Source organism: Phasianus colchicus, chromosome Z, assembly GCF_987193195.1.
Source record: "Phasianus colchicus chromosome Z, bPhaCol1.hap1.1, whole genome shotgun sequence".
Classification (NCBI taxonomy): domain Eukaryota; kingdom Metazoa; phylum Chordata; class Aves; order Galliformes; family Phasianidae; genus Phasianus; species Phasianus colchicus.
Window position 1 is genome coordinate 46,687,054 of NC_143476.1, and position 22,187 is coordinate 46,709,240.

General features: G+C 37.7%; 1 protein-coding gene across 4 annotated transcripts in view; it reads left to right on the forward strand.

Moving 5' to 3' along the window:
• SNCAIP (synuclein alpha interacting protein) overlaps positions 1-20,381 on the forward strand; it is an 84,248-nt gene extending 63,867 nt beyond the window's left edge. For 3 of the 4 annotated variants that reach the window (XM_090131392.1, XM_090131393.1, XM_031610124.2), the window contains exons 7-12: positions 2,029-2,154; positions 5,106-5,275; positions 10,748-10,840; positions 13,346-14,408; positions 16,121-16,191; positions 19,808-20,381. In XM_090131392.1, coding sequence (XP_089987518.1) covers positions 2,029-2,154; positions 5,106-5,275; positions 10,748-10,840; positions 13,346-14,408; positions 16,121-16,191; positions 19,808-19,892 — 1,608 coding nt within the window. In that variant the 3' untranslated portion in view covers positions 19,893-20,381. The remainder of the gene's footprint in view (positions 1-2,028; positions 2,155-5,105; positions 5,276-10,747; positions 10,841-13,345; positions 14,409-16,120; positions 16,192-19,807) is intronic. The other variant, XM_031610125.2, reaches the window with a different exon arrangement.
• Positions 20,382-22,187: the final 1,806 nt, after the last annotated feature.

Sequence of the window (22,187 nt, forward strand, 5' to 3'; positions counted from 1 at the left end):
AGGCACGTGTATTTAGTACTGGCTTTGAAGAGCTATAGTTTCTTTCCAACATGGACAACATAGAGAAGAGACATAGTGTGGGGAAATGCCAAGTGTTTGTCACATTCAGGTGCAAGAGAATCAGGAGGGGCTTCAGGAAACCAGAGCTACAGTATGACTGAAAAGTTTTTTTCTGGGCAGTGGTGTACTGCTGGAAATCACAATGTGCTGGGGAGAGTATGTAGCACAGACACACAAATGCACATTATTAATTAATCAATATCAAGTAATGGGCAAAGATTAGCTGTAGAGTTAGTACTCTTTACCATGCTCCTTCCATTTGTAGTCCATTTAACAATTTGGACAGTTGTAGTCAACTGTTCTTCCTATTTCAAAAGCCAGCTGATGGAGACAAAGTCTGCAGCTTGTCCCAAATGTTTTATGATATGTATTATGATAATGTCCCAATATGTTTTATGATATTTTCCTAGATTTTATTTTTATAAGAGTTTGTATTATTGTTAGGTCTGAAATATGCCAGCGTGATATTGACCATTGCTACAAAATAAGACTGTTGGAAGTCTTAAAATGATCAGATATGCTGAATAATTTGACACTATTTATCAGGTCCTGTTACACAACAAGTATGTGATTATTTTACCTTATCAAAATCTTACGAATTAATGTTATTATTCTTCATTTTGTCTGAGTAAATTGAGTCAATGATGTTAAGCCTATTTCTAAGTGCCCTCTTCCAAATATATGTGTTACTAAAATGATAATAACTTTAATATAAGATTTTTCTTTCTTCTGTAAGTGAAGAAGAAAGTTGTTTTCCCTGTGTTGTGATGTCAAAGATACATCTGTTAAAATACAGAGCCATCTGGGGGAAACAGAAACTATTTTAGCAGGCCTCTAATGGTGTGCTTGTGATCAGTTCTAAGTTCTCTAATTAGAGATGATGTCACTTAGCTACCCATCATAGTACTTGATTTCTGTGTTGATAAAATAAATTACTGAAGAGCATAATTTGCTCAGTGCTGATCGGGATTGTAAAACTACAGATCATGCTCAATATTTTCATTACAGAAGAAATGTATTCTGAAAAAATACATAATTTCTAGACAGAGGAATTTCTCTAGAATATTATTCTTTTCATTATTAATACATAAGCACAATTCACATGAGTAGCATAATTTTCCTGTGCTGCTCGCCAACACCACAGGCAGCTCCAGAAATTACTCTGAAGTATTTTTAAAGGGATATGTGATCTCAAGTCATCTCTCCATGTTGGCTATCAACTATATATGCCAGCTATATCAGCTGCCATTCAGAAATATAAATACCTATTCCTTTACCCTATAATAAAAAGAAATTGTTGTTAAACTGAAATACAAAGAAGTTAAGTTCTAGACACTGTAGCCCTCCGAAGCAGAAAGCAGAGATTCAGGTGCTTGAATGGATGGAGTTGCTTTGAGGACACCTAAAAAGTCAAAGGTTCCATCCTTCCCCTAACAAGTCAGTGCACTGACAGTTCAGGATGGCAGACTTCCTGATTTTAGTTCTGTTGCTTCTCTTCTTGCACAGTAGTTAAGGCACGATGACAAGTCTGCTCATCTCGGTGATGTCTGCATACTCCTCTTCTAGTTTCCCAAAGATGCTTATGAAGTTCCACCAAGTGTCAAAACAAGTTTTTCAGGTTGGCATACAAGCTGTGCTACATCAGGAGTCCTTTCCAGGATGTAGGCATGCATGCTTTTCCGCGTACAGTCTGTGAAAATGTGTTATTGTAATGCAGTGTCTTCTTATAAAACAAATACAGTATTGTGGTGCATTGCTGTGGGAAAAAAAAATAAAAAATAAAAAGCATCTAGAGGCAGGCTTCTGATAGACCAAGTCCTGCAAAGGTAAGAGAGACTGAAAGCAAGGTCTTGCAAAAGCAGTTATTGGTCAGTGCTAGTACCAGATGACAGTACCAGCATTCCTCTAGTACCTGTCCATTTTTATTATTCCTTATCTTTGTGGCATCTCTTTCACACCTTCTCTTAGGAGAAAATCCTTTTATGGCTTCTTCAGTTTATGCAAGAACAAGGGATTTCACTGGATGAAGTTGATCAGGATGGAAATACTGCTGTTCACATAGCTGCTCAGCATGGCTATCTAGGATGTATACAGGTAGAGTATTATCTATATCAAAAATGTAGTTTAAATCAAATAAATTCTGAATTATGAGCTATTGAACTATTAAAATGTTTACAGGAAACTTTGCACGTAGAACTAGTTGTTGATTCCTTAAGATATACTGGAATAAACAAATAGAACTCAGACTAAAATAGCAGAAAGTTCTTTTTTAAAATTCTATTCTCAATTATGTTATTTTGAACCTAAAGTAAATGTGTTTCCAGAGGAAAGCGTGATTATTTAGTTTAGGCACAAGCAATTAATACATGTGTTGCTCTGTTAAAAAAGGACAGCCAAAATAGATATGATCTTCTTACTGATTTTGATGTTTTCCTTCTGTTTCTTTTTCCAATGAAAAGTTGTAGCTCTTCTTAGCAAAGTCTAACAGATGCAGTTTGTTTTGTTTGGAAGGATTTCCACCTTGAGCAAATCATCCTTTCCAGAGTTGTAATCTTTTAGTGTGTCTATGCTAAACATAATAGTGTGATAGTGATTTCTTAAACAAATTGTATTTAGCATGAAGAGCAATATAGCTTTGTTATACAGAGCTGCTTTAAAGGGAATTTGACCTGTTGAGAAAAGGCTTGTATGGCTACAGCGTTTCTGAGAGCCAGATCTGAATAAACCATTTTGGATATCTCTCTTCAGTACCAGTGTTCAATGTAGACAAGCCAAAAACGCTGTATGGTTGAATTGGATGGCGCTTGGAAAAAAACACCATCTTCACTTTGTCTTGAATCAAGAACACAAATGTACCCTTTGTCCATCAGAGTCAACAGAACCATTAGTCACAGGAGTACATTCTAGTATTTGGTGTTGGGATCACTTTGAATGAAAGCTGTTTGGAGAAGAAATAGTAATAAGATTTATTCCGACAGCTAAAAAAAAGATATTTGAGAAACATATCAGCTATTGGGGAGTGGCTTGAAGAGTAGATCATCATGCTACAAACCACATAATGCTATTTGCAGATTTGTAACTCCTCCTGCTTGTTTTTCTATATTGGCAAGTTAATGTCAGATTTCTATTTTTATTTTTATTTTTATTTTTATTTTTATTTTTATTTTTATTTTTATTTTTATTTTTATTTTTATTTTTATTTTTATTTTTATGTTGGATACAGTTCAAGAGTGTTCATAAGTTTCCATTCCTCTGCTTGGTCAGCAGTAAAGGTCTCTGTGCCTGCTGTTCTGATTCTACAAGGTCACTCCAAACCCTAGCTGGTCTCATATGCTCCTGAATAATTCAGTCACCCTAGGTGGAGCTCAACCACCCACACCCCCTGCAGCTAATGATGCTGTTTTGGGATATATTATGGTTTGGTTCAGCATTTTTTTCCAGAGTGCTCTAAGAAAAACCTGACTAAAAACTGCTGCATGCACCTAACTCTCGTTCTGTACATGAAAAATTTGGAACACTGATTATCACAAACTAGAAGAAAGAGTGAGGGTTTGTTTTTAGCTCTTCCAAGTCTTGAAGTCAGCTCGACAGAACTTTGTTTTTACAATGTTTTGGATTCAAATTCCAGAATTCAGAGGTGGTGTTCACTACCTGGACAATTTCCTAGCAATAAGCTGGAGTTTCACTTCTGTGTGACACAACAGTGTCATGGTTTTACGTTTTTTGGTTTTCAGTTTTCTGCATCATAACATCATGTAGGGCACTGGGATTTAAAGTGTCAATGCTCCAATTCCAGATACCTATTCCTATACATTACAGAAATCATGGGATCTGACCCTTCCTGGTGGGGCGGTCTCTTACTGCCTGGCAGTGGGTGCTGAGGGTGCTTTCCTAGCCGTTCCAAGCTTTTCAGGTTTGACTTGGTCTCAGGAACTCTCTCTCTCCTATCTTATTTGATTTATTAGTCTCAATTTCAATTAGACTGTATTATATTGTGTTATCTTGCATTCCGATATCATAGTTAGTAAAGTAAGTTTTCCTCCATAGATTGTTGCCACTGTTTTTTTTTTCCTCCCTTCCTTCCTTCCCATTTTGTGGTGCTGGGGGTGTGGGGGGCAGGGGCCTACTGCCCCCTGTCACGGGCATAGATTGATCTAGTTAACTCCGTGACAGATTTTGGTGGAGAATGAGGGCAAAGCTGCTTTTTAGCTTTTAGAACGAATCTCTCTTTCTGCTCTTAAAGAGCTTCGTTAGGGAGCATCACGGAGCTAACTAGTATGCCTGTGACACACAGGGATAAGCATCAGAATATGAGCTGTTCTTTGGCCTAAAGACTAGAAGCTGACAACTACTTCAGTATTCTCTGAGAAGATAGTAGAGGGTAGCCCAGCAGCTGGAAAGCAATGAGATGTTTTCCAACATGAAAACAGTTTGAAAAACTCTTTGAACAGATTTCTTTCTGCAAACTGAATAATGTTGAGCCCATCAAAACCAAAGGGGCTTTTGGGAAGACTCTACTGCACCTTTTCTATCCAAGCATTAATTCTCTAACAGCTTCTCTGAAGACATTTGAGACTGTTCCACTGAGTGTTTAAACCAACTATTACAGCTCATCACTACCCTTTATGATCTCAGACACAGAGGTTCTAGCAAGGATGCCTCTCAGTTGCAGCTGCCCATGTCTCCTTTTCTAAGGCTACCATGTTCAAAGTTAGCACAATGTTCAGCAAAGCATAGACATCTGAAAAAGTTTATTGCCTGTCTCAGAGGTGAATTACTAGTTGCTTAAATTTAAGTATTCTGTTTTCATTTGCTGTTTTTCACATTTTTCACTCAGTATGAATGCTGGAAGTTATCTCACAGAAACAAACGAGCAGAAAACTAATAGAATTGGAAAAAAAAAAAAAAGGAAAAATGCAAATTTTTTACAATGCCTTTTAACCACAGAACACTGCTGTTTTACCCTTACTCCTGTGTAATAGATTTTAGTCATGTGTAGAGATTCATGCTTATGGATGTCAATGTTTCCTTTCTTGACTTTACAGACATTAGTTGAATATGGAGCAAATGTCACCATGCAAAACCACATGGGAGAGAAACCCTCACAAAGTGCTGAGCGACATGGGCACACCATGTGTTCCCGCTACCTAGTGGTGGTGGAGACCTGTATGTCATTGGCCTCTCAGGTTGTGAAGCTAACAAAGCAACTAAAGGAGTAAGTGTTCAGTTCTTAGCAGGGTTCATTCTTAATACCATTTTTTGTTTTCAGTTTGTTAGCAGTGTCCACTTTCTGCTTCTCATATGAGTCATATTCCTCCCTTATTTTGCCACGCTTTCTCACTCCTTCACCTTTAGTTTGCCAGTTGTTCTCTTTCTGGCATCTTTTTTGAACTGAAATGAAGGGAGTGGGAGTGAAAAGGGGAATATATAAAGTATAAATATATACATAAGCAATCCAGTCCTTTTTCCCATTGAGTGCCTTGAGATGACATCATTGCTAATCACAATTTTTGTTCATATGGCATGTTTCCTTTTATATACAGTTGGTGGCTCTTCACAGTTGTAATATTGATTTTTGATGTTAGAAGGAAACAAATAGCAGAGTTTTCACCTACCACTGGCAGTGAAAATACCTGGCAGTGTGAACGATTGTATTGAGTGGAAACTCCATGGTTTAATTTGCATGTGGTTGAAAACTGGTGGCCTTTGTGACAAGAGGCCAGGGGGCTGTCCTTCATCATGCAAAGGTGGTTTCAGCCATCTCCAACAAAAGACCAGCTGAAGGACACAGTTGAGTGTATCATCCAAGCTGCTGATGTCTCTGTGGAAATGTACTTGAAAAAGGGCAGAATATGTCAGGGAGGAGAGAACAAAGAGAGATTGAGGTAATGAAAACATCAGAGGAGCTGCAGGTGATCTGTGATAAGGAAAAAACACCTACATGCTACCTGCATGTTGCCCATGCAGGAGCAGGCACACCCTTTGAGGGGAGTAGAGCCCTCACATAAGTCTATGCCATATCAGTTGCATCCCAAATAGACTGAAGTGTACAAAGCACTAGAGTACAGGAAGAGTGAGAAGGAAAGAGAGATGCTGCTACACACTGTTTCAGACCTATGTCATTCACTGCATTCCTGAAAAGAGTGAGTGTAACCTGCAGTGATAACAAGGGGATAGGAGAGTTGCCTGGAGTGAAGCCTGACAGTGAGGTAGGAGAGGTGCTTGGAGCACAAATGAAAGTGGTAAAAGCCTGGAAAAGGGGAGGATAGGTGTTTTATGTTTTCCTATTTTTGTTTCCCAATACATAAGTCAATCAATGAAAATTCATGCTAATTGGCTATAAATTAAATTTACCAAATCTGTTTTGCCTCTGATGGTAGCTGATAAGTGATGTGCCTGTGGTTATCTCAACACACACTTCTATTCTTCCTAATTTCTGCCCCTGTCCCATGGAGGTGGCTGTGTGGATGCTTGGCTGCCAGCCAGAGCCAACTCACCACAACAATTCAGTTTTTATTACCATAATATAATGAAACTTAAAATAATCAAATAGTACCATTTTATTATAATCAGGTACCTGTTTTGTAATATTTTTAGAAGAGAATGGGTAGTATTAGTTCTGTATCCTTACAGCTCTGCATAAAAATCCAAGTATAACATGAAGCGCATGCCTGGGGCAACTTCTCAAGGAGCCTCACCTCTAATAATGTAGGAGAGCTTATTGGCTGCAGCACCTCTGAAAATCCCAACAGCATCTGAATAAAGTCCAGTTTACAATCTAAGTCACTTTAAACTGTTCTTATGTATGAAAAGATCCTACTTGAGCAGCTAAGCTTGTTTTGTAATGATCACCTATTTCTGCTGGTGTTCATGGACATTTTTCTAATTATATCCAGATCATGATGGATTACTTGACTGTTCAGGGTAGTACTGTCAATGCACTAAACCCTTATCTGCTTCCCTACTTTTTCTCAACTGCTGTAAACATAAGTTGATTGCACACACTGCTTAATTTTCTGGGCTCCTTATCAACCAGGCATAAGAAATTCTCTGGAGCACTGTATGCCCCCAGCCACAAGAAGATTGAAATGGCTGATGCTGTGCAAGAAGAACAGAGTACAGAAACTGTCTTAAATCAACACCTTATAAGATCTTTCTTCAGTAGTCTGAAACCAAAGAAGAGAGTAATATATTTCATTCTCTTCTTACGAGCTCTTCCAGATAACACAAAACAGTTCTATTCAGAAATCACCCTAATCCATCACACTCTCTGGAGTCATTCCTGAAAAGAAGTCACAAAAGCAAAACAGTAAAATCACAGTCTGCCAAAGTCTTCACATCTCACAGATCTTTGATCCAAAGGAGTTCATTTTAAAGATGAAAAACTGCAACAACAACAACTTTTGAGTTCAATCTAAGTCTCCTTTCAGAGAATAAAGATTTTATGAAAGAAGGAAACTATTTCTAACTAGAAAATTTTGATTAAATCTTCAAAGGAGGATTAACTGAGATTGTCCCAAGAAAAGGAAGGAACAAAAAAAAACTTTTCATAGCTAAAAAGGAAAGTAGCCCACAAAAATAAATAAATAAATAAATAAATAAATCTGTTACTAACTTCAAAATAAATCTTTGGTTTTTTATCTCTTGCTAATTATAGAACTTTGATCAAACCAATACAATTTTCTGAACAATTTTCTGAGAGAACCCAGTATAGTCACAAAAATTTTTTACAGATCCTATACAAAATGCTGGTTGTCATTCTGCTTTCACGCAACTCTATAGGCCTTTTTACAATCTGCCATGTAGAAAGGATCTGAAGCTCTGACTGATGACAAGTTAAATGTGATCCTGCAGCATACCTTATGATGCACCAGGTACAGCACTACCAGCAGGCAAGGGAAGGAACTGTCCCATTCTGCTCCACCTGGTGTGGCCTCACTTTGAGTACTGCATGCAGGCTTGGGTATGGAAGGACGTGAAAATATTAGAGAACATCCAAAAGAGAGCTACAGAAATGATGAAGGGTCTAGAGGACAAAACATAAAAGGTTCCTTGGTTTGTTTGACCCATAGGAGATGAGAGGGGGCTTCATCACAGCCCACATCATCCTACCTAGGGAAGCAGAGGGACAGGGGCATAGAACAGGCTCCCCAGAGGTGTTGTCACAGCCTCAAGCTGCCAGGGCTCAAATAGTGTCTGGATAACAGTGTCAGACATAGGATTTGGATTTGGGGTGGTCCTGTGTGGAGCCAGGAGTTGGACTCGATGATGTTTGTAGATCACTTCCAACTCAGAATATTCTGATTCTTTGATACTATTTTCTAGCTCTTAATAAGGCAATATACCATGAATGATGATACTTCATTAGATATTGCCTCACTGCATTCCCTATTCAGTAACTAAACACTCTGATTTCATTTAGAGATTCAGAATTATCTAAGGAGAAGTATCAGGTTCCTCACATTGTACCTAGTGGGAACATTGTCTAAAATACAACCCTATGAATTTGGTCCTGAATACCTTAAAGACTCTCTTACTTGTGATTCTGTAGTGGTCTTGTCTCCTGAATCAGACTCATTTTAACACTTAGTAATATTGCTGTTCCAAGATCCCTCGTTTTCAGTTATCACAGGTATGTATGTTACATTTCTCTGGAGAAATGTCTGGCAGGATGTGTGTGTTTCAGTACTTGTAGGGTGTCCATTAACTAGTTGAACTGTGAAAATAAGGAGATGTTAAGTCTTTTAGCACAATAAAATGTTTAACTGCAAAGAGGATGTTAACACTGTAGAAGAGGTGTCATACATTTCCATTAAAGCTAAATGTTTGAGATTTAGATATTTAGAAATAGAAGTTGAAGAACACATAAAAAGTCAAACAGATAAACCGTATCACAATCTAATCTGAAGGAAAATTTTCTTGGCTCTCAAATGACAGTGTCTGGGGAGTTGCAGTGTAGCCAATGTTGACAGATGGTAGGAGTGATTTTAAAATAGTGTAAGGAAGTGTGTAGGCAAGAAAAAGGAAGACAGAAAATTAAAGAAAGTAAATATCTAGATAAAACATGATCATGTTGTAAAAAGTGATGGCAAGGCAGTATGTCAAAGTCCCACCTTTATTTCTCTAGTACTTCTCAGATCCACACTTTACTTGTAACTGATATGTTAGAAGTAAAACAGCTTTGTCAGCCCTGAAAGTACAGCCATTTGGATTCTTTCTGACTTTGACACTGCCAGTTATATTAAGTTATTAAGACTGCATTTGGAACATAGTTAGATCTTCTGCTGATGGTGTGTGAACTGAGAAAGAATCCAAATCAGTGCTGGAGAACAATATTGAATATGTAAGTCTAATGTGAACAAAAGTACTAAAAACATATTAGTTCTACAGCAACAAAGGTAGAATATGGATGAAACAGACGAGGTCATATTTGCCTGTTGGGTTCTTATTTTTCTGATCAGGATCGGGTAATTAAACCAAAGGTACAAATTATATCCCAGGTGAAAGACAGCTTATATGCACTAATGAAAAGCTGAAATGAAAATTACTGTTTTCTTGTAGTTTCCCAATAATTCTATCTATCTCTGTGGTATTTAGGGGCACTGAAACTTACATTACCAAGCAAGACTGAATGTTGTCTTGTGGTAAACAAGCTAGAGGGATGTTTTGATATTAGAATAAAGGATCAAGATTGGGAAGGGGTGGAGATGATGATAAGAATTTTTGTGATAAACTGATCTGTTCCTTCATTTTCATAGCACTGCTTGAAGATTTGTAGATTAACTTACTAGACTGAGTCCTATAAAAATAAGTATTGTTCTTAGATAGTTGCTACATAAGAATTTGTTGTAATTATTGTTCTTAATAGGTAATGTTCTTACAGTTCTGTGGTAAATTGAATTTCTGATATGGATGTCACTTTCATATTATTACCAAATTATATCTACCACTGTAATTTCTATAACATTGGCCTCTAAGATTACTTGCAAATCAGTGCCACGCTGAAAGCAATAGACTGCAGGGTGTATAATACTACTTATGATGTGGATGTAGAGCACAGGCAGGACCTTGTAAGGTTGGGCAGTAAGCAGATGTGTCCTTTCCTACTCTTCTGGAGAAGTGAGCTCTGTTGTGTAGCTGAGGAAAGTTGTACCAGCCCTTTCCAGTAGGCTAAGACTCCTTTCTCAGTACATTTGCAGGGAGAAAAGGACACCGTGGTTGTTTGAACCACTGTTTAGCTGAGTAAAAACTATCCACCAAATACAGAAAGTAATTTCTTAATCTGTCCCATTGTTTTTCCTTTTCACAATCAAGAGCCACATGGTTCTGTGTTGCTCTGAAATATGTTCATTTCTGGAATTTTATTTTCTGTGAGTCACTTAGTTCCCGTGAGCTATTTATGATCCTACATTTGTCCTTGTACAAAGTTTAATAAATAATCTCTCACAAACAAGCATCTCTGTGTTGGCATTGTACAGTGATCACAAAATGCCCTCAGGATTTTGGAGGCGACTTACTGAAGTACAGAAACTCTGTTCATGGTATTATTTATAAACTCGTGTCTTTATCCACTAATCTTAGTGAAGAAGGCTTCTCTTTGAAATGCAGTGTTAAACAATTTATCCTGTAGATTACTAACATTGACAGTTATTAAATTCAAGATAAAGAGTCTCACATTGCCTTGCAGGCAGACACTAGAACGTGTGACATTGCAGACCCAACTCCAACAGCTTTTAGAAGCCCAGCGATCAGAGGGCAAGTCTCTGCCCACATCCACAAGGTAATGTGACTGGAATTTCACTGTAGCATGGATTTGCACAGTTATCATGAGAAGTCGTGATCCGTCTAAATAGTAGATGTGTTCTGTCAAAGTAAATGTGCTTCTTTTACTCTGTGGGCTTGAAGCTGAGAATTTGAAAGTGTGTTATATAAATATTGGACATACTGATTATGGAATTAATAGTTTCAGTTTTTCACCTGCGTTAAAATCAGATTTACAGTGGAATAGATTGTATCTTATATTAGATTAATAGCAGAAAATCCTAGAAACCCCTACAAACGTAATATGAAAGTATGACCGTGTGCTGGTTTACCATACCTGCCAGCTGTTACTTGTAATGCCAGTTGCCATCAAAACATGCTGTCAGAGTAATAAGATCTTTAAGCTCATTAAATCTTTTGCCTGCCATAGCTCTTATAAAAGGCCAAAACTCTAGAAATTTTACGTCTTGTTTATTCTCTGTCCATGCAAGTCCCAGAAGTAGACACAACCTTAAAGAGGAAGAAAGAGACCCTTCCAGCAGACACACAGCTTAGGGTCTCCTGATGTATCTCTTAACTTCTGCTATAGATTTCCAGTGTGGTGCATGGAAATCAAGTAAGCACACAACTTCACTCTCAAGATGACACTGAAAAGAATAAAGTAATTCAGGTGCAAATAGGGCTCAGTTTACAATTACCTTCTAATTCACTTTCCTCTGCAGAAGGTACACACAGTGTTTTCCCTCATTTCACAGAGTCGTGAGGGAGTTAAATATATGTTAAAAATAGAAGGCCAGCTTAATTAAAACTTCTTCCACTGACATTGGTGGCCTGAACTCTGGGATGTTGTGTGTGAACTTGTAGGAGTAGTGACTGTTTTCTGTTTGATCTTACAGAATCTTATGCATTGCTTTGAACAAATACATCATGTCCCTGAAGTTCATCTGTCAGTATTTCAGACAAGTGCAAGTAGTTACAAAATAGGTAATAAAGACAATGGGACCGGCAATGCACTTCTTTAAAGGAACTTTGGCTACAAAAGGGATTAAAATCCAAATTCCTGCTGAAGCACAAAACCACACTGGAAAGAGTCTTTTTGTCCTTTTTGTTAATAGACTCATGGTCTTTGTACTCCATGTCTGCCAGCTCAGCAGGGACAATGAGACCAAATGCTGTCTTCCAGCTCATTTGGTTTCTGCGATTTTTGCTGACTGGACTTTCCAAGTGGTCTTTCATTTGAGTATTTGTGAGCACCAGGACTGTTTCATTTTCAGTATCAGACAAGAACAGGTGAGAGCAGATCTCTCATCATTCATTTTTTCTGTAAGAGAGTAGGTTTCAACATGGCTGTAGTTAAGTAAGTGAGTTTGAAAATTAGAACCTATTATTTTAAATTTGTTTTCATGGCTAATTGCTACTTTTTCTTCTAATTAGAACTGACTTGGATATTGTCATCTTATAGGCATCATAGACAGAAGCTAATCTTTGAGAATCTAACTAACCTGATGGAATTATCTATTTTATATACGTGTAAATTCTTGAGTATCTATTTTGGTTTGCTCATTTTCCCACAAGGAGAATTCAAAATGGACTGAAGGTGAAGTGGATACTATATTCATGTGAATTCTGTACACAGTTTATGGACTTGGCAGAGAAGAAAAATAGATAACAGGGAAAAAAAGGAAAAAAAAAAGAGATTTGTGGATTCACTGCTTCACATCAACCTTAATTTTTCCACTTTACCCTTGTTTAGAGAAAAATTGGCTTAAAATAAGAATGTGGAGCATCAAAATCTCTGGTATATATCATGGGAAAAGAAATGGCCTGTGTAATTTCTATTTCTATTTCTATTTCTATTTCTATTTCTATTTCTATTTCTATTTCCACTTCCTTACTATATATCATTTGCAGTGCTAAGTTTAATTTATTGATCTAATAACACTGAAACAAATTAATGTCACTATTCACTTGCTTTTCAGTATTTCATGTCTGAAGAGGTTTGAGTGTGAACATACATGAATTTTTATGAAGTCTTATTTGGCTGTTGCCAGATGAAGCTTATATTGATTAAATAGGTGCTTAATATAGAGCTAATACTTAGCAGTATTTAAAATAAGCCACTTTTGTATTGTGGGGTGACTTGAATACTAGGTGTTTGCCCTTTTGGCTTTTTTTTCACCTTCTAATTTATGTGAGTTCCCACAAAGAGGCGATAGTAGTTTTGCAAAAGTTTCCTTGATAAACAAGTCTTTGGCATTTACATCATTCTTTATTTTTCTTTTAAGGTTTTTCCTTTGTAAAAGAAAGTGAAGAGACTTAAGTTCTAATTAGAAATGGTAGCAGGGTTACATCCTTCTTTCTGTAATCTTCATTCTAGCATCATAGTAATGAATTCCACGTGAGTAGTGAGAAAGAGGATAAGTAACAATAAGCTGAGATAGACTTGTAAATGGGAAATGACAGTTTTGCATTTTATATGTGCATTAATTTGGCCGTGGTATTTCCTCCTCTTTTTTTCTTTAAGCTCACCATCATCCCCTGCCTCTGGCAAACCACAGTGGAAACCATCTGAAGCAGATGAATTGTCTCCACCGAAAAGTAAACTGAACGCCCAAGATGGGATTCAGATTCTTGGCAGCTTGGGAACTTCTAGTCGCACTCGAGCCAAGATAAAAGATGAGGACTCAGATAAAATCTTGCGCCAGTTGTTGGGAAAGGAAATCTCTGAAAATGTCTGTATGCAGGAAAAGCTGACCTTGGAATTTCAGGATGCTCATGCATCCTCCAAGAACGTGAAGAAGATTTTGCCAGAGAAAAGGGAGCTGAAGTTAGCCAGACTGAGGCAGCTTATGCAGAGGTCTCTGAGTGAGTCTGACACAGACTCAGCTAATTCTGAGGACCATAAGAACACCCCTGTGAAAAGAACTGACAAATTAAGGCCTCAACCCATAGTGGAAAGTGTTGAGAGCACAGAGAGTTTGCACCTGATGATTAAGAAGCACACTTCAGCAGCAGGGCGCCGCTTCCCTTTTGGTACCAGAGCTTCTAAGTCAGTGGATGGCCACAGCCCTTCCCCTACTTCAGAGAGCAGCGATCCAGATAACGAGGCCCAGTATCAGTCTGGTACTGTACCTCAGAGCCAGTTTTGTGGAGACAGCTCTCCTTCCAGCACAGACGGTGCTGCTGCTCAAAAGGTTGCCACAAGCCCTAAGAGTGCACTTAAGTCTCCATCTTCAAAACGCAGAACCTCGCAAAATTTGAAACTCAGAGTGACTTTCGAGGAGCCTGTGGTGCAGGTGGAGCTAGCTGAAGCAGAACTAAATGAGGAAAAGGATAAAGAACGGGGCAAAGCACTTTCACGGGCTCCACCCAGCACTGGGGAACCATCAGGGGACCAGCTAAAAAGGCCTTTTGGAACCTTTAGATCCATAATGGAGACACTGAGTGGTAACCAAAATAATAACAACAACTGTCAAACGGCAAACCTGATCAAAACCTCATCAACGCTGCCTTTTTCATCGTTAGGAAGAAAGACAGCAGACAGCAAGGGAAACCCAGCAGTTCTGACAAAAGGAAGAAACAAGCCTGTGAGTGCACTGAAAGGAGGAAGGGCCTTTTTTTCCCTTCTTTTTAAGTAATAAATGTTTGACAGCTTCTTCTTCCTACCTTCCTATAGCAAAAGGATATACACGAATAATTTACTGTATTTGAGAAGTAGAAAACCAATCCACTGTTTTAATTTTAGAAGGCTTTTTTGAGGAGTAGCAGTACACTACCAAAGTACATAGTCCATACTTTCAGTGCACATGGTGCACATATTCTGTATTGAAAGCTCTCCACACAGACTTAATTCATCTGGAATTGATATTAGATGTTGCTCTGAGTGACAGGTCATAAAAACAGAAGGCCATATTCAAATGCATGGGATTTTCTGCAGAGTAAATACTGGAAGGACTAGACCAACCATGCCCTATACACATAATTAAGCCAGCAGGATGAAAATTAGTGGCAGAATGTAAAAACAGCAGAAGAGGTTCTCCCTGCTTCTATGCAAGCTACAGCCATCCCCTAAGTATCTAAGCTGTCAGTACCCAACTTCCTTTGCAAATCCCCTCCCCAGAGCACACCATCTTCCCTTAGCAGAGCATATGGTTGGTCTATAGCAAAATGGACTGAGTCCCCTCTCTTCAGTGGGCAGTGTGCTTTGGGGGATCACAGCAGAATGAGGGATGTATCCAGTTATAGGTGTAGCTCTCCTGCTCAAAAGAAGGGAGAAAATAACTTGAATAAATGTATCTTCCAAGATAAAGGAAGAGTTACTGAATGAGAGAGTTGGAGGTAGGAAATAATGTGAGCACAGGGGGTTTGTGGAGCATAGAGAAGTTCAGGTATCTGGAAATCTAATAAGGAAATGAGTGAAAGGGAATGGTGGATAATTTAATCCTCTCTGAAAGACTGTGTGGAAGGGTGGTGGATGGAAAGACATGAGGCAAAAGAATAAGTTCAAGATGAAAAAAAGAATGTAAGGCAGACTGGATGTAGGAAGAGGAATAGTGAATTATATACTGCAAAAAGTATGATGAGGTAATGGGAGAAAAACAGGAAAATCTTAGGCACAGAGCAGGCAACATGAATATGGAAAAGGGACATCTGAAATAGAGAACTGGGAAATAGTAACAAATCCATATTAATGGTACTACTAAAAGCGCATGATATCCGAATGTGAAATGAATTGAAAATTGCAGAGGAGGTCTATAATAGGCTAAATTGAAGTGGAAGTGTGTTTATTAACGTTCAGTTGGAGTCGAGGTATGAACTGCTAATTTACATATCAGTCAACTGAATTGCCATAGAAGTCTTTTTTTAACGCAGTGGCAATTTATTTTTCAAAAGGATGGTTCCAATTTTGTGGTGATAAATAGTCTCTCTTCAAAGGCATTGTGATGAAGTACAATCTCATGAGTGTTTTTCATAGATCCCAAACACGTTTAAAGAGTTGAGTGAGATAATTCTAACTGTATTGTCACACTGTGAAATGCATATCACTTGTGAAAACTCTGTTTGCATGTTGTTGTTATGAACATCAGAATTATAGAAGGAATGCATTTTCATACCTACCTAAAGGACCACAGGATATACCTCCAAGAAGTAACAGATTCAGCCTGATTTACTGACTTAAAAAGAAATCTGTTAAAATGCTGCTGTGGCCATTTGACTGCATGTTTTGATAGATTTCCTACTTATGCATGTGGGAAGCTCAATGCATGTTTCTAACTGATTTGATATTGTACTTCCTTAGGGACCTTGCTTCAGCCACACCAATCTTTCCTCTAGCACACTGAATGAAGAACATCTGTATAACTATGCTTGGTATGTGCATGGAGATATTTATCATCTCTGTTGCTTTGTCTGCTCAAATTGCATGTGTTTTCTAACTTCATAACTGAAATAACAGTTGATTGATGCACAAGAAGGGAAATAGATGAGTAGAAGAACATCTCAATTCCTAGAAAAGCAGAAATTTATGATGGATTTTTGCTGATGTCACCGCTGAGCTGGATAGAAGATTTCAATTCCAAGCAGGCATAAAAAATAGTCACACTCATAAATCCACTAGAGAGTGTAGCTTACTTTGGCTGAGTACTCAGCCTCTGTTGAATGAAGTGAAGTACCAGATGACAATGGAAACTAAATTTCCTCTCATGAGGTGAACAGAAACTGCACAGTTCTTCTCTAAATGAAGAATATAGAGAACATGAGGCAGGATGCTCTACTTTAAAGTCCAGTGTTCTTCTGTTTTATAGATTTTTCTTACTCTTCCTCAGACTTTGAAGTTAAATCTGCTTTTGAAAAGTTTGATGATTTTGACTGCATTTAAACTCTTTAATGTATTCCATAAGGGCTAATCAGGCAGATGGAGTCCAGTCCCTCAAGATACATAAAGACATGTTGGAGAAAACATGTCTTTTAACAAAATATATGTTTATTCTATAAGCAAATTATTTGTAAAAATTAGCTGTTGTTGTTTTTTGACTGTTCAGTTCTAAATTAATGGGATGATCATTTTTTTTTGTTAGGCTGAGACATAATTCCTTTCATTAGACCTGGAAATGACTGCATTTCTCTCCAAAATTATCCATTTGAAGAAACTTATGAGAAAATTATAAGCCAATCATGCTGCAGTTCAGAACCTTAAATTCCTCTCAAGTTACTTTTTTTCTAAAGATCTAATAAATTTTTTTGTTCTCTTTTTTTTCCTACTGTCAGGAGCTTTCCACGTTTAAAAACTTAATTTCCATAAAGCGAAGGAAGGGAAGTTCTGAAATCAGCAGCAAAATTTATGTGAATCCAGAAGCAGAACTGTTAAGTTTCCTAGAACCTTAATTGTGCTGTGAAAACAAGGGAAATTCCAGCATAGAAAGCTTCCTGCAGAGCAGCAGTTTGAGGGAGCATCAGTGGACAGTCTCCAGTGCCTACAGTGTGTCCAAGCCCATACACAGCTATAATCTTGTCCTTTTATTGGAGCCATTCTATAGGTTTCGCCAGTTGCTGTAATTTGCTGTTGCTTTATGTAAACTCTTATGTGAGCAGGGTGGCAATTCCTCCAAAGCAGTAAGAGAGATTGGCTGCAGCTAGGCCCACACATGTTGCCATCCATGAGGCACCATGATCCACACACCGTGCCCTGGAGCTGCTCTACTTCTCCATGCTCCCATGGCAGTGGAGCTATGGAAAATCAGAGTAGAAAACAAGGAGTGTGCACTTTCTTAGAACTCAGCTTCAAGGTGCAGTTATTGTACCCAGAGATTAGGACAGAAGTGGGTAGACTGTGTGTCAGACTAAGTGGCATAAGATTTCTAAAGTTCATGTAAGAATCTTTTCCTCTTCTCATAAATCAGAATGCAGTCATGCAGCCTCTCAGAATTTCCAAGCCAGCCTTCGTGGTACTCATTAGTCATTAGACTGCTATGTGCTGACCTCTATCTACCCAGTGAAACTTAAGTAATGGAAAATCATCACCCTCCGGTGTAGTGTCAGTCCTGGGGTGTGTTGGGAAGTCTGTGTAATTACCATTTTAGAAATGTTTTTACAAAACAGCCATTCTGGAAAACAGTGCAATTTTTGGTGTTTAATACCTGGCAGATAGTTATATTCAGGGGCTTTATTACTAGACACAGTCATGAAATTGTTTTAAATCTAGATCTCTTGTATTTGGGATTTTATTAGCATCTTCTGAAATCTGAAATTGTTATGCAAAATCTACCTAGAATCAAATGATTTTTTGTCCATCTGTTATTAGGTTCTTTTTCTTCAGATTCTGTTATTTCATTTGTTTTATTGTTTCAGGGTGTACCCAGGTACATCCAGGCCATGTAGTTTATTTTATTCAAATTGGTTACAGTGAATAATACAGTGGAGAATAATATCAAAGTTTCTAGAGTCCTTTTGAACATTCAGACACTATTTTTCTTAAGGTTCTAGAGTGAATTTGAGATGTGTGAAACATCTTATGTTTTCCCCTTTCAGAAGGAATGGTTTGTTGCTTACATATTACGATGCCAAGCAAATGCTTGTAGTTTTTTCCATCTTTCATGTATGCCAATAAACTGTTTTTTTCCTACTCTCTAACTAATGGAAGATCTGCATTATATCAGTAACTCACCTTATCAATACAAAGCCTCTTATTAGCTGCAGCTATCAGTAGCTAAAATTGCTTCATACATCAGGATCAATCAGCTGAATCTACTATTAGGTTTCTATTAGACAGTATGCTGGGCATGCCTCTAAAATAGCAAGTGGATCTAACCTTAAAAATTTCTCACTGCCACATCTAGTGCTGGAAGAATTCCATCTTCATCCCAAATGTGAGTTCTAGGAAAAAGATGTTCATCTCTACATCTAATAAACTAGTTATGATTCAAACTAGTGACTGTAAAATCAGTGTAAAAATAATTTAAGTCTTGGCCCACAGGATTAATTGATGTTCTTTTCTGAGACACAGATCTCTGAGTTTAAGACAAATGTTTTGTACACAACCTTGCCATTTGGTCCAGGTTTTTAACCATCAGGGTTTATCCTTTCAACCACTAACCAGCTTGTCGTGGTTGCATTGTAGGAGCTTTACTGCAGTAGTTTCTGAAAAGGAGGCAAAACTTCATTGAAAGTTGCTGTGGGCTGGACGCTTGGTCCAAAATCCTTTATCTGAAAGGTTAATTGAAGAGAAGGAGAATAGTTGGGGTCTCAGGAAAAGGCATGTGAAAGGAACTGAAGAAATAGCATTTAGTTTTCCTAACTTAACTAGAATAATAACATTTGGGTCATGTAAACAATTGATAGATTCTACAATTAATTGTTTTAATTAAAGTTTACATACGGTGGAAATGAAGATATATTGTAGATAAATAATTGTTTTCTGTGTATGTAATAAAACTCATAATTGTTTCAACTAATACGTAATTATATTGTTAAATGTGATGTAGTTCCAGCATTAAAAAGAGGCATGTTTTCCCTACTTCTTGAAGCAGATACATAAAGTAAGTCCAGTGAGGCACCTTCTGCAGATGACTTCCTTCCATGTAGTGTAAGGAACAAACAAAACACTGGTTCTGTTTGTTGTAGTGGAAGCTTTCGTCTCTGTATTGCTATTTCCTGAAAAATATAAGCGGTTTTAGACATTCTGTCCATTATTTCCAGAACACTTGGCAGCATACTAATTAGTGTTCTGACTTAAAAAGCTCCTCATCTTTCTATTGCTTTCCATCTTTGATTGCAGAATAGGAGCTACATGAAAGTCAGTAATAATCTACAGTATTAAAAATTAATGTGTGTAATACCTGTCTAGATAAATAGTGTTAAAAAAAAAAAAAAGCAACTTAGAGTTCAATATTTGCAAATGAAATAAATAAAATAGGAAAAACAAGCACAGGACAAATCCTTCAATATTATTAGTGTCACCATGAGTAATTTTCTTCTTTTTTTTCTCCAGGCATGATAACATCAGTAGGAAAAGCCAGAAGTCTTACAGTCAAAAGAATTCAGAAGAGATGGAGCTGCAGGAATTCTTCCTCTAAACCATATCTTGTGATGTCTCACTTTGTCTGAAATGCCTGAAATGAATCCTTTTGAAACACTAATATGAGACATATCCCTCACCAGCAAAACAGCAACTGTTAGGATGCCTTAATTCGTAGCAGTTAGACCATATTCAGAACTTTTTTTATGATATATGTGTATATGTAACTCGTTTGTAAACTGTACTGTGTAAAGGCATGGGTGAGCAAAAGCAACAGTTTGAGAATTGCTGTGACACAGGCAACCTCCAAAATGTTGGGCCACAAAACACATTTTGTACTTTGTCTCTTGCATGGATATGTTGTCATATATCTTTTGTTCCCTTTGTCAATGAAATATGCTGTCAAAGTTTCAGTCAGGACTCTGCCTGCTCAGCTCTTTAATGAGACAGAGGCAAAAGCATTGATTCAAGTAAGTTTTGTTTGTTTTTATTTCTACTTTTTGTAAAAAGGAAATAAAGACACTGTTAATAGAAAACGCTAAGTTTAAGTATTTCTCATATTTCACTCTTTTAAGCTTTAGGTGTTATTTGGTTTTATCTAGATACATTTGATAGTGAGGCAGTATCCAGCATCAGAATTTCAGTACAGACATTCATCTGAATGTTTATTCAGTAGTCCCCTTTCAGATTTAAAATACGTAGAAAAAGCAATTTCAGAAAGCATAAATGCAATTTTAAATTACTGTTTATTGTTACTTGCCAAACACTGGCAATATGCTTGGGTCACCAAATGACCATGACCATGCTCTTTCAAAGCTGTCACAATCCTTTTATTTAATTCACTTGGAACCTTTTGGAGAAAGTAAATATTCAGCATCTTATTGAATTCCTTTTGTTTCTTGTAAATTATCAATACATCCTGTGGGTGTGTCAAATGCAGCACAACATCAAAAGCAGGCTAGGAAGCAGCCGTAAGCTGAAACATTAATATATTGCATTTGCTTTATCATCACAGAATCACAGAATCACTAAGGTTGGAAAAGACCTATAAGATCATCCAGTCCAACCATCCACCTATCACCAATGGTTCTCGCTAAACCATATCCCTCAACACAACATCCAAATGTTCCTTGAAGACCTCCAGGGAAGGGGACTCCACCACCTCCCTGGGCAGCCCATTCCAGTGCCTGACCACCCTTTCAGAGAAGTAGTATTTCCTAATATCCAGCCTGAATTGAAGACTAGTGTGGTTTGATAAGGAAGATCCACATACATGAGAATATATTCCTGTGGCTGGGAAGTTGGAGGAAGTCTGCCAAATAAAGTTTTCTCATGAAAAAAGATGTACCACAGTGCTGAAATAATGCCAATTAAATTCCTGCAATTGCATACTTATTAGGTAAATAATATGGACAGCCAAGAGGATTTTGATGACATACAATGGAGTTACTTCTTTGCAGTTTCTTCTGTCTGTTTTTCACTGTACTTTTAACTTTCAGTTTCCTTTCTAGTCGATAGAAGAATCCACAGGGGCTTCCCGAGTGTGATTCATCCCACCCATTTTAGATACCTCATTTATAGGTTTGCTAGTCCTGTCCTTATTGCAGGGGAAGTGGAGTTAGCAGAGCTATTGGAAGTTACTTAGTGATTGGATACCTGTACTTAAATGATAGGCAGGTCTCTCTTTGGTCACTCTTCGGAGTGATGTCATGTTTGGCAGTGCAGCTAGCATACACTAAGATGGCCAAATGCCCCATGCACATTACTTACAGCTTTTGGACAAGCACAGACTACTGGACAGAACGAAGCCAAGTGAGAGAGATCAGAAAAAAATACAACTTGAAATAACAAGAGCATCCCTTTACAAAAATGAAATTCTGAGTTTCTTTCCACAGTTCTTATCTGTGACTTGACAGCGCTTTGGTTTTTGAGCTAAAGTAATAAACCTCGCATTCTAGCTGACCTGAACTCTGTTGTTTAAAGAAATAACCAAACCTCCAAAAATATCTGTCAGCCGTGAACAGCAGTGCCTATAACCAGGTCTCCCATCATCTCTGTGTGTATAAGAAATCTATATGAAGTGAGAAGAGACATGTGCTGCAATTGCCTGTGTGCTGAAAGAGAGTTTAAGGGAAAGAGATCCTATATGTGGTGGATAAGCTCAGGACAGATTGGTAATCTGTACCTTTGAGAATATGATGAGCATTGACTGTGGTGATGCAGCGGCAGAAGTGTGGGGTAAACAACTGAATTTCTGAAGGAGAAATATGCATCTTGAAAAAGCAAGCATACCACATGTTTGAAAGGTCTTAATGCTTAGCAGTCGCATTTAAAATGAATCACCTGAATCTTT